This window comes from Colobus angolensis, unplaced genomic scaffold (assembly GCF_000951035.1).
Source record: "Colobus angolensis palliatus isolate OR3802 unplaced genomic scaffold, Cang.pa_1.0 Scaffold298, whole genome shotgun sequence".
In the NCBI taxonomy this organism is placed as follows: domain Eukaryota; kingdom Metazoa; phylum Chordata; class Mammalia; order Primates; family Cercopithecidae; genus Colobus; species Colobus angolensis.
Window position 1 is genome coordinate 4,447,513 of NW_012116243.1, and position 12,688 is coordinate 4,460,200.

The 12,688-nt window shown below is 36.3% G+C and overlaps 1 protein-coding gene across 1 annotated transcript in view; it reads left to right on the plus strand.

The window, feature by feature from the left end:
- MAN2A1 (mannosidase, alpha, class 2A, member 1) overlaps positions 1–12,688 on the plus strand; it is a 173,321-nt gene that overhangs the window by 33,124 nt on the left and 127,509 nt on the right. The window contains exon 4 of the mRNA XM_011949322.1: positions 7,135–7,306. Coding sequence (XP_011804712.1) covers positions 7,135–7,306 — 172 coding nt within the window. The remainder of the gene's footprint in view (positions 1–7,134; positions 7,307–12,688) is intronic.

A 12,688-nucleotide genomic window follows, 5' to 3' on the forward strand; every position in this document is an offset into this window, starting at 1 on the left:
AAAGTGGACATCTCACTGCACTATCTCCTATCCTTCTTTTCCTTCTGATTTTTCTGGTTTGTCTTTATTGAAATGAATGTCTCTGTCCTTAAGTACTACATTAGTACATGAAGTGGTGAGTGGTTTTCCTCATTACTACATTTTCTACAATTAGAAAGTGATTTACAAGCAATATTTTCTAGCTTTTGTTTTGTTTTGTTTTGTTTTGTTTTTTTGAGATGGAGTCTTGCTCTGTTGCCCAGACTGGAGTGCAGTGGCGTGATCTCGGTTCACTGCAACCTCTGCCTCCCAGGTTCAAGCAATTCTCCTGCCTCAGCCACCTGAGTAGCTGGGATTACAGGCACACGCCACAGTGCCCAGCTAATTTTTTTGGTATTTTTAGTAGAGACGGCGTTTCACCATATTGGCCAGGCTGGTCTTGAACTCCTGACCTCAAGTGATCCATCCGCCTTGGCCTCCCAAAATGCTGGGATTACAGACTTGAGCCACCACACCCAGCAATATTTTCCAGCCTTTAAGTTGGTTTCTTTTAGAAACTGTGATAATTTGCCCAGTATTTGTCTAAAGCTAAGTAGCCCCCTCGTGTACCCTAAGAGTAACCCATCACAGAAAGTCACTTTTCCTTCTCACAGTGTCTCTCATATTTTAGACAGTTTTCTCATTATTTCAAATAACCAAACTCTGTTGGGGGAGACTTACTATGCCTGAAGTATTGTCAATCAGTGTTAGATGCTCATAGATGGGATCATTAATAAGGGAGGGGAAAAGCTTTAGCACAGATTTAGAAATTATCTTGGAGATTGATCACACAGTTGCAGCTATGAGATAACAAGGTATGCAGGTCTTCTAAGGGGAACTTAGAAAAGCAATATAATAAGGGGTCACAGTTGGACACTGTATGTATACAGCTGCAGGATGAACAAAACGCCTGCTGTCCTAACAATAATGCAAATAGGTTTTTTTGTGTGGGGTAAAATTTCCAGTGACAGCATCTTCATATGCATTCAAAAAATGATCTTTCTCAAACAACTTCATTGAATTAAAGCTGATATGCTTAGAAAACTATTAAATGACGCTGAATCAACTGGGAAAAACAGGTTAGATTATTTTGGAAACCTGCGTTCAAAATCATTTAGAGGCATCAGCAGGTTTCTAGGTTTTCCAAATCTCATAGGTCTCTGGAATCCTTAACTTCATCTGTGACTGTCTGCTTACCCTCTCTTGGAAACTTAGTTGATTACTAAGTTCTCTTCATTTTGTCTCGTTGACCTCTTATTTCCCTCTGTTTATTTCCACTGCAGTCCATAACCATTTTTTACAGAATTTTGCAGTGGTCTCATTTTCTGTTTCTCTGCTTCTACTTTCCCTTTTTAGTCTTCACACTCTTAGTACAGTTATTTTTGAAAGCACAGGTCAGAAAACCCTCACGTCCTCCCTCCAAAGTTCTCTGTAAGAAACAGGAATGGTTTAGAAGGTTTTCAATAATCTGTCTCCCACTTCTATTTTTATATTTATTTCTCACCATGTTTGCATCATGTACCCTGCAATGCAGCCATACTCAACTTCCTGTCTTTTCCATATGCTCTTCCCTCTATTTGGAACTACCACCCTTTTTCTTTCTCCAGATGATGACTAATCTAAGAATCTTTCTTCTTTTCTTTTGGTAAGACTTTACCATTTATTTCCATGGCATTTTGTTCATATTTTCACTGTAGAATCTGTTTTCATTTAGCTTTGCTTTATTGCTTTGCCCTTATTAGATGCAAGGTACGTGTTTGAATGAATAAATCAGAACGTTAATTAAAACTCTTTCACAGTTTATCAGGGAGGAAAAGCAAGCTTAACTTATAATAGAAATGTTGGAATTAAAATTAATCAGCAGCATATTTGAGTAATAGTAATACCATTTAAGATTGTATGTTACCCTTTAAGTATATGACTAGAAGTTGCAGTTGAATATTGAAGGATTACTGAGTGATGGAAGAAACCTGTTTGTCATTTGTTCATAGAAAATAACTTAATTGCTAGATGAGAACAATAGACACTGAGGATTCTGAAAGGAGGGAGAGAGGGAAGGGGGAGAGGACTGAAAAACTACCTGTTGGGTACTGTGTTCATTGTTTGGGTGATGGGATCAATAGAAGCCCGAACCTCAACATCATGCAATATACCATGGAACAAACCTGCAAATATACCTCTTGAATCTAAAATTTAAAAAAGAGTAAATTATTAGAACAAAGGATATTTCTGTTTTTAATGAACTTTATTTTAAAATTTGAGAATATTTATCACATTGAAATGGAAAAAAGTCTTAAGGCTTAAGTTGCATGTGTTAATTGTTTATTACCAAGGTATTATTTATCTGGATGTAATTTTTTTTTTCAAAAACTTTCCATGTTTTCCTGAAGGTTGGTGCTTATTTAACTTTTGAGTGGAATTAATATACTTTAAAAATCATTATTAATAAAAATAAAAATAAAAGAAAAAATCATTATAGCAATTAAAACCATAGCAGTGTAACAGTACTTTGTGGAGTGGGGTGCCTTCTTAGGGATGGGTGTTTTAATCATCTTAGGGCTGACAGATCCTCTTAAAATGTAAATATTTTGGAAACTTAAAAATATTGGACAATGATTATTAGGTATCAGAACAGAGAGGGAACATATTAAAGCTAATAGTGTTGTATCATTTTATCTTTAGTTTCATTTCTAATTGAAGTAATAAATTTGCATTTGTACTATTTTCCCAGACCTTTTGGCTATACCTTTCATTCATCGTATCAAGTACTTACTGAACTCTTGCTTTTATATGTTTGCATATTAAACATACTAGATTAAGTTTGAGTGGCAGTGTGTGCTCAGGCCTGCTTCTAAAATTTGCAGGATCTGGGGCAAAGTACACAGAGGCCCACATACCCTGTGTTTAAACATTTAAAAGTTATAAATCAAAGTAATAAATTACTAAAGAAAAATTGGTCTTTTCCTCTTGCCTGGAGAAGTAGCTCAGTGATGTAGAAGACCAAATGTAGGTTTAGATTGCTGTAGCTCTGGTTCCCCACTGGAATGTGGTGGTGTGTATGCGGAGAGCCAGCCTGTGGGGCAGGCCAACTGCCTTCTCCTCCCCGGCCTGGCCCTGTGCCAAACCAGGAAGGACCTTGCCTGAAGAGATCCTGGTGCCGGGTCTACACCCCTACAGACTACAACCTCTTGGCCACTGTTTAGGCTAGAGAGGTTCCCATTTGTTAGGGTAAAGTGCCCTGATGGGGAAAGACTTGCAAGAGTCCCAGTAGGCTTCCAGTTTGGGGCTGTTTAGACAGATTTCTGGACCCTGGTACTCAGAAGGGCAGGGCAGGCTCTGGGTCAGTTTGTCCTGTGGATTTATGCAATTGAAAGGGGTGTACTCAGAAGAATAGGGAGGTCCTTTTAGAGTCAAGGGCTCAGGGCCAGGTGCCTCTTGCCCAGGTCCTCATGGTGGTACTTACTGTATGCCCTTGAACCAAATAAAACTAAATGTTTCTGAAGAGCATCAGAACTCCACATAGTCTCTAGATTTCCAGCCTATGGCTGAGAGCTCAAAATTTAAAAAATAAATTGTGATTTGTCTGTCAACAGTTACTAGGTACTTAATTGTTCATGGACATTGAATATAGGCAATAGAGTTTCCAGCTTTATTAGCTGTTTTTTATTTTAGAACTTAAAAAAAAATTAAATAGTGCTATCGAATTTGGGTTTATGCCTGCTTTGTGGAACTTGTAATTATGCACTCTTTGTTTTAAATATTTCCCCACTTATTTAAAATTGCTATTAGCTTTTTTATGGGTGGTAATAGTGTTAGAATGGAAAAGAATAAATTGAAAGGTATTCTTAATGCTGTTCTAGCCCTGGTTCAATTTTCAAGTATATTCAACAGAAAGAAAAAAGCTGTGAATTGACCACTTAAGTAAATCAGTTTGCAACTCAGTGTCCTAAGATTATTAAATCTAGAGGTAGGAATATAATTTTATGTCATGAAAATTCATCCCCTACCACTTTTTGTAAAATACTGTATTTCTGGTTGGTCTCATGTTAATATACAATTGTAGTTTTTACAGTAATTTTGAAAACGAAAGAACCAATTCAGTGTAAAAGGGAATACTTGATTACTTTATTGTATAAGAACAATAAAAGCTAATTTACTGTTATATTACTCAGTACTGAAAGCTGCAAGAGGCTATCTTTCAGTTCATTCTTCATTAATTATGCTATATGGTGGTGATATTAGTATGAGTTTTATGGAAGGCTTTCAGGTTGACATCTCTGAGCTTGTATTTTGGCTCACGTGAATGGCTTTACCATATTTTCCTTATGATTGTTGAAGGGTGAATGAAGTGTGGAAGGCAAAATGGACTAATCAGTCACTGTGATTCCTCTATGAAAACTCCCATGATAAACTCTTTTTTGAAATGGCCTAGTTCATTCATCACAGATTATAACTGTTGAAAATAGTTGTGCTTAATAAAAAACACACAAAAATACTTTTACTTATCAATCTTCATAAAGACTAACCCTTAAAAATTTGCCTTTTATGCTAGATTACTGGAGTTTTATTATCAAATTAATTTGGAGGCATTTCACTATTTATAGTTCTTTAGCTAGTAGCCAGATAATTAGGAATTAGTTTGAACCTTAAAATTTAGGTAAAAGGTATTATGTGATATCTTAAAGACGATAATTCTAACAGAACCATTTCATTTACATGGTCCTTGTTGCACGTGTATAATAAAAGCATGGTACAGAAATAGATTTACTTATGTACATTTGAATTTAGCTCAGTTTTGTAATAAGTAGGTAGATGGAGTATGTTCAGTTAAATATTATGTTGGTATTTGATAAAATAAATTCTTCCCACATTGCAGTCTTTATTTCTTGGATGGTAATGATGCTGATTTGTTCTAGGACTGAATAAGTTTGCTAGGGCTGCCATAGCAAAGTACCAGACTAAGTGGCTTAAACAACAGAAATTTGTTTTTTCACAGTTCTGGAGTCTAGTATCCAAGATCAAGGTGTTGGCAGAGTTGGTTTCTTTTGAGGTCATTTCTCCTTGGCTTGTTGATGGCTGTTTTCTCCTTGTGTTTTTGCATGGTCTTCCTTATGTATCTATGTTCTAATCTCCTTTTCTTATAAGTACATCAATAGTCATATAGGATTAGGGCCTGTCTTCATGACCTCATTTTACCTTAATTACCTCTTTAAAGACCTGTCTCCAAATACAGTCACCTTCTGAGGTAGTGAGACTTCGGCATATGACACAGATCTGTCCATAACAAGGGCATAGAGTGAATTCAGTGCAAACTGAAATTTTGGGTAACCAATATATGTTTAAAATGTGGAGCAGTTTATGTAAGTGTTTTAATTGTCTGCTTTACAAATTAGGTGTTCAGAATATTTTTTATTTCCCCTTTACCTAGTTTAATTGTACAGATGTGGGAAAGGGCAATTAAAGACTGATTGTGATATCAGTTCTGAGCACTTGATGTTTTTTAACTTGGTGGTGTTGGTATGGTCATCCGGGAGTTAGGGCATCCTGTTTAAGGGTTGGTTGAGTTTTCTGGGCTATTCCCTGGGAATCCAGAGGTGGATCCTGGCTCAGTGCTCTGGGGGCAGTGCTCCAGGTTAGTACTTTGGTGAAGCTAGGTGGGATTCTTTGCAGACCACTATTTCATGAAATATCTTTATGAGGTTTTAAAAATAGACACAGGCTTTTTTAGTTAAATGTGGAAAAAACTGAAGTATCCAGGAAGTGTTCTTCGGTGTCAAACCAGGTTAAAAGTGCCCCAGATCCAGAAAGTCCTATAAAGACTATTTGACAGTGTATTTCTGTTTGGTCCTGTAGCTCCATACTTGCCACATTATAGGTGCTCAGTAAATAATTGTAGGATGAATGAGTAGATTTCAATTAAAGCAAGAGGAACAAATAAGTCGTAGCTGCAGTGCTCTTTTCAAAAGCTCATATTCACATTGTCAGAATAGTTTTGTCTTCTCTGCCCTGGCAGGCTTTTGTTTTTTATTTATTTTTTTGCCAGCAAATACAGTATACATGTTAATTTAACTATATACAGATAAGAAACAGCCATTTGGACCCCCTTATTTTTAAATCTCTCACAGGTAAGTTTGGAAACAATAGACCAATAGTTCAGCCGGGATATATAGAAACTTCTCCCTATAAGATTTTTTAGATGGGTACGGATTATTTTTTAGGGAGTCTACTTGGCCTGCCACCAGTAGGTGCAATTAGGTGGCTGCGTATGCTTTTGCTTGGCCATCTTAGTAGTCTGCCTTGTGGCGCTATGTTTGGACCTGTTGGTGTTAAAAAATTTTATGTTTCTTATAGCCAAATTGCAATTAACTTTAGATAAAATTTCCAGGATATTTGGAAAATATAGGAAAAAACAGAGAACCAAGCTGTCAGCATCTATAATTCTCTTTTTGAAAAATTTTACCTATTATGCGTTCACATTTGTTGTTTGATTAGTGTTACTTTGTGCTTCTAAGGAATTGAATAATGAACAGCTTTTGGGAACAAATGTCTGTATTTTGCAGAATTCTACTTCTCAGTATTCATATTTATGCTGTAATTACCTTATTGGTCTGCTGCAAGCTTTTAGGTATAGTATATACTTGCGATCTCTTTTTTCTTAGTTTAACTTATTTAATGGGTGAAGAATTTTAGATGTGGCATGAGAGGATAAAATTTGGATCCTATATTTTGAGAACAGTACTGCCAACTTGTTAACACTGTTTGGATTTTTAAAATTCAAAAAAAATTCCTTAAACTAGAGATAAAAAATTGAATTAGATGCTATAATTGTTAGATATAAGTAACTGCTTTTTGGCCTTCGGTCATCTGTCTAATTTTTCTCATTTATATCTGAATTTGTGCAGTTTTCAGAGTGTTTTCATTGTTTTAATATTAGTGGGTTTCTGAGTCTCATGACAACTAAAATGGAGTTTCATTAATTGAAAACACCTGTTAAATTTAAAAATATGTCTATGAATGAAACTTCTAAGGATGTCCAAAGTAATGCAGTGGAATGTGACTGAGTTGAAATCAGCCATACGAATCAGACCTTTGTGGTATATTTGTGTCTTGATTTAGGTTGGTTGAAGACTTTCAATGACTACTTTAGAGACAAGACTCAGTATATTTTTAATAACATGGTCCTAAAGCTGAAAGAAGACTCACGGAGGAAGTTTATTTGGTCTGAGATCTCTTACCTTTCAAAGTGGTGGGATATTATAGATATTCAGAAGAAGGATGCTGTTAAAAGGTTTGTTTTAAAACTTTTTTGGAATTTGGTAGTATTAGAAATTAATTGTACAGTGAACTAAGTATTGAATTTTTAGATGGTGAAAATTCTTAGCTTTATATCTGAAACTTAAAATATTTCTTCACATACCATTTTCATTGGTTTTGGTTCATCTCTGAAAAAGCCATTTGAAACTTTTGCATTTAAATCCTGTGTTCCACTGGGCGCTCACTGCTGTAATCCCAGCACTTTGGGAGGCTGAGATGATCGGATCACCTGAGGGCAAAAGTTCAAGACCACCCTGGCCAATGTGGTGAAACCCCGTCTCTACTGAAAATACAAACAAATTAGCCAGGTATGGTGGCTCATGCCTGTAATTCCAGCTACTCAGGAGGCTCAGGCATGAGAATTGCTTGGACCCAGGAGGCAGAGGGTTGTAGTGAGCCAAGATAGTGCCACTGCACTCCAGCCTGGGTGACAGTGCGAGACTCTGCCTTGGAGGAAAAAAATCTTATGTTCCAACTTTGTCCCACAAATGGAATTACTAGGTCAAAGTGACTTAACAGTTTAAAAGTTTTTTTTAAGCATATAATTAAAGTGACTCCTGTATAAGTTTGTTTCAGTATATTTTTCAGTCTTCCATATAGAAATTATCAATTTATTTGCTTTTTGGTCAGCAATATAATTTTTGAAACTGTTGGCCAATTTGATGGTTGAAAAATTTCATTTTAATTTTTATTTTTGATTGGTAACAATGTTGCATATTTTCTCATACAGGTGAAGGTTTTTGTGACTTGCCTACTATACTTTTTCTTACTGATTTTTAGGAGTATTTATATATGTTCCTTAACTCATATTTTTCCTCAAATTTTTATTTTCGTGTTTTAGTGTTTGATATACAAAATTTTAAGACATTTATCTTCTCAAATCTGTTATTCTGTTTTCTTCAGATACTGCTTTTGCTGTCATGTTTTAAAAAGTTTTCTCCAATCTAGAGGTCAAATAAATAGTGCTTTTTTTCTTCCTAATTTCATTTTTTACCATTCACTTTTTAAAAAACTGATTTAAAAAAAAAATATGTTACAATGGGAGGTTTTCTGATCTCCATGTATCCCCTGGAGTTAGGAATTATCTTATAATGAATTGTTTTCTTTAATTTATTTAATGTCACTTATACAGCGCTTACTGTATTAGTCCCTGTTCTAAGCACTTTACAAATTGTAGATAATAATCTTCTAAACAATTCTGTGAAACAGGTACAGTTGTTATCCTTGTTTTACACATCAGGACACTCACTTGTCCAGAGTCACAGGGCAGCCTGGTATTCCATGTGGTCCAGACTGTCCAGCTCCAGAGACTGTCTCCTTTGCACACTGCACCATCCTGCCTCCCCAAGGTTGAATTAGTCCATCCTTTTCTAGTGATTTGAAGTGCAATCTTTATTATATTTAAGTATGCATTAGTTCCTGGGCATTTGGATCTGTTTCATGGACTTTCCTGTTAGACTGTAATTGTTGTGCCTTTGTGATATATTTCATTAACTGACAGTTGAAGTTCCCTCTCGTCTTTTTGTTTTTAATATTTTTAGTTATTATGGATACATAATAGTACACATTTATGGGGTACATCTGGTATTTTAATATAAGCATATAACGTATAATCAAATCAGGGTCATTGGAATATCTATCACCTCAGACATTTATCATTTTCTTGTGTTAGGAACATTGGAATTCTTTTAGTTATTTTGAAATATATGATACATTATTCTTAACTATATTAAAAAGTTCTTTCAATGAGTGAGCATTTAATTTTCCCAAAGTGCTTTAGAATTAATTTGTTAAATTCTTTATACTCCATCAAAAAAGTAATCTCTTTGGATTTTGATGAAAATTGATGTAAACATTTAAAGATAATTTGGGGAGAATTGAATTTTTATAATTTCCATTGGAGTTTTTTTTTTTTTTTTTCCTCCTGATAGGAGGCTTAAAATGCTTACAGGTTTGGCTAGGGAGGTACTTTAAATGAAGGGTATATTTTCTATGAGTACTGGGATTAATTAACTACCTCATCCAAAGGGGCTAACCACATCACTCTAGCCATGTGCTGCCACTGGAACCAGAGTTGTCAGGATATCCCTCCAGTTACTCAAGACAAGCTAGAATTCCAAAATATTATGTAAAATACCTAGAATTTTTACATTGAAATGTTAGCTATTAATTTAGATTAATATACCAGGACATGCACACATGTGCATGCATACACACACACACACACACACACACATATACACACACACATAGACACACACAGTGCCAAACAGATCACATCAACATTTCTGAATCTGTAGTTTAGATATTAAGTTTTTTGCCAAGTGCAGGGCTAATGGCTATAATCTCAGTGACTTGGGAGGCTGAGGTGGGAGGATCCCTTGAGCCCAAGAATTGGAGGCTACCATGAGCTGTGATCATGCCCCTGCACTCCAGCCTGGGTGACTGGGCAAGACCTCAACTCTAAAAAAGAATTTTTTTTTTTAGGTCTTTAGGTCTTCCATTACTTCTTGAGTGTGAATAATATTTCATATTTTCTAAGAAAATAATTTTATACTCAGATTGTTTCTGATTTTAAGAATTTATCCCATCTGTAGTTATTTTTGCTTTTTTGTTGCTTCTTTTGGGAATCTGATTTTTTTCTTCATTTTGATTTACTTAATTTTGTTGGTTTTTGCCCACCTTACCCTCCTAGAACCTGTTTATATTTTACCAATCTTTTTTTTTTTTTTTTTTTTTTTGAGGCAGAGTCTCGCTCTGTCGCCCAGGCTGGAGTGCAGTGGCCGGATCTCAGCTCACTGCAAACTCCGCCTCCCGGGTTCACACCATTCTCCTGCCTCAGCCTCCCGAGTAGCTGGGACTACAGGCGCCCGCCACCTCATCTGGCTAGTTTTTTGTATTTTTTAGTAGAGATGGGGTTTCACTGTGTTAGCCAGGATGGTCTCGATCTCCTGACCTCGTGATCCGCCCGTCTCGGCCTCCCAAAGTGCTGGGATTACAGGCTTGAGCCACCGCGCCCAGCCTACCAATCTTTACTCTTGACCTATCTGCTTTCATCTTTCGTAATTCCTTCTACTCAGTTTCACTAATGCTAAGTGAGCCAGTCTACTTAATAAGTTTATTTGTGTTTACCTTTTAGCGATATTCTGAGTAGCTTTTTGTATGTTTTTATATGCTGTTTTCTTATTTTTTTTGTAAATATTTAATAACTGTACTACTGTTTTCTTTTTAAGTATGTTAGAAAAATAATTTTCAATTTGCAAATTCTTTTTTTTCCCAGTTATACTTTATTATAAACTAGCTTTAACGTCTTATGGCCATAGAGTATGGACTGTATACTTTTTTTTTGTTTTTGAGACTGAGTCTCACTCTGTCACCTAGGCTGAAGTACAGTGGTGTGATCTCAGCTGACTGCAACCTCTGCCACCCAGGTTCAAATGGTTCTCCTTCTTCAGCCTCCCAAGTAGCTGGGATTACAGGCACCCGCCACCACGCCTGGCTAATTTTTGTATTTTTAGTAGAAACAGGGTTTCACCATTTTGGCCAGGCAGATGGTCTTGAACTCCTGACTTCAAATGATTCACCTGCCTTGGCCTCCCAAAGTGCTGGGATTACAGGTATAAGCCACTGTTCCCGGCCTGTATACTTTTTATTCTTTAGAGTTTTTTGAATTTTTTTGTGACTTGATGTGTAATCAATGTTGATGAAGCCTCTACTGGTATTTGAAAAGGTGGTGTTTGTAGAATATAAAGTTTGGTATCTGCTAATTCAGTATTTTACCATTGCTATTTTTATCTTTGCACACTCAGTTTTGCTGTCATACTGCATACACATTCTTAAAAATCGTGTTATGCAAAGTTGTGCAATATTAAACCCAGGGCTCATGAAAAAGTACGGTTAGAGCATAGCACTCTAAAACTTCATTAGTGACGTAGACACACACAAAAGATGGAAACCTAGTAAAGATGCAAATCCAATTTTGCCTGTGTTAAATTGGTTAAAAAATGCATAAATAAATATGCCAGTTTACCTTGAAAAAGGCCTAAAGTTTGCTTGTGGAAGGGTGTATTGGATGGAATATAGATTCGAGTTATTACTGAGAAGTGATGGCAAGTAGGTTAGCTGAAATCTGTTGGAAAGTTGAATAGCACATGTGGATGACTGTGGCTCGTAACCCTTGATGAACTGAGGGAGCTGGTAGATATCTGAGGTGTGTCCGTATGCCTTGTGCATTCCTTATACAGCTTTGTTCAGCTGAGTGAAGTTTTGTACCTTCATCTAATGTTTCTTGGAGACTAAATTGTGCATAAGCAAGGCAAAATTTATTTCCCTATATAATCAATCACCTGGGAACTCATTCCCATTTTCAAAACAAGTGTTTATAGCAGAACTGACTGTAGTTATTTTTTGCTACTGTTCCCCTGTCAGCTTTTATTTTTTGGATAATTTATGTGTGTGTGTGTGTGTGTGTGTGTATGTGTTTTTTTTTTTCCATTCTTGCCTGATCTTTGTTGGCTTCTGTATTAGCTCATTCATTCATTCAACAGACACTTCCCAAACATCTACTGTGGGACAGGGACTGCAAGGTGGGCATTCCTAGACTAAGATTTATTTTTCTTCATTGTAAACTGTATGTATCATCATTGACACCATCTTTTCTCCTTTTTATAATTAATATTATTATACTACCACTTTCGTTGTTCGTTTGCTTGAGTTTGCTGTCCTTTTTACTTGAAGGACTGTCAGCTTGATGGTTCTAAAGGGTGGGAACTGGAACCAGGCTGCCTAGGTTCAAATTCTGCCAAGTCCCATCTACTGTTTGACTTTGAGCAAGTTATTTAACTTTTCTATACCTCAGTTTCTTCATATGTCAAATAAGGATAATATTGAAACCAATTTTATTTGGTTTTTGTGAGGATTGAATTAATTCAAACACCATGCTTAGCACAATGCCTGGCACATTTTAAGATCCCTGTGAGCATTAGTGCTTTTTTAAATTTTATTTGAGACTTTGAGTATTTCTCCTGGATACCATATGTAATTCTTAATGCTGAAGTCTTCTATAATGGGAGACTTTTCTTTTAATTTTTAATTTTTCTTTGAAACAGGGTCCCATTCTGTTCCCAGGCTGGAGTGCGGTGGTATGATCACAGCTCACTGCAGCCTCAACCTCCTGGGCTCAGGTGATCCTCCCAGTTCAGCCCTCTAGTAACTGGGACTACAGGTGCACACCACCACGGTGGCTCATTTTTGTATTTTCTGTAGAGATGAGATTTTGCCATGTTGTGCAGGCTGGTCTTGAACCCTTGGGCCCAAGTGATCCACCTGCCTCAGCCTCCCAAAGTGCTGGATTATA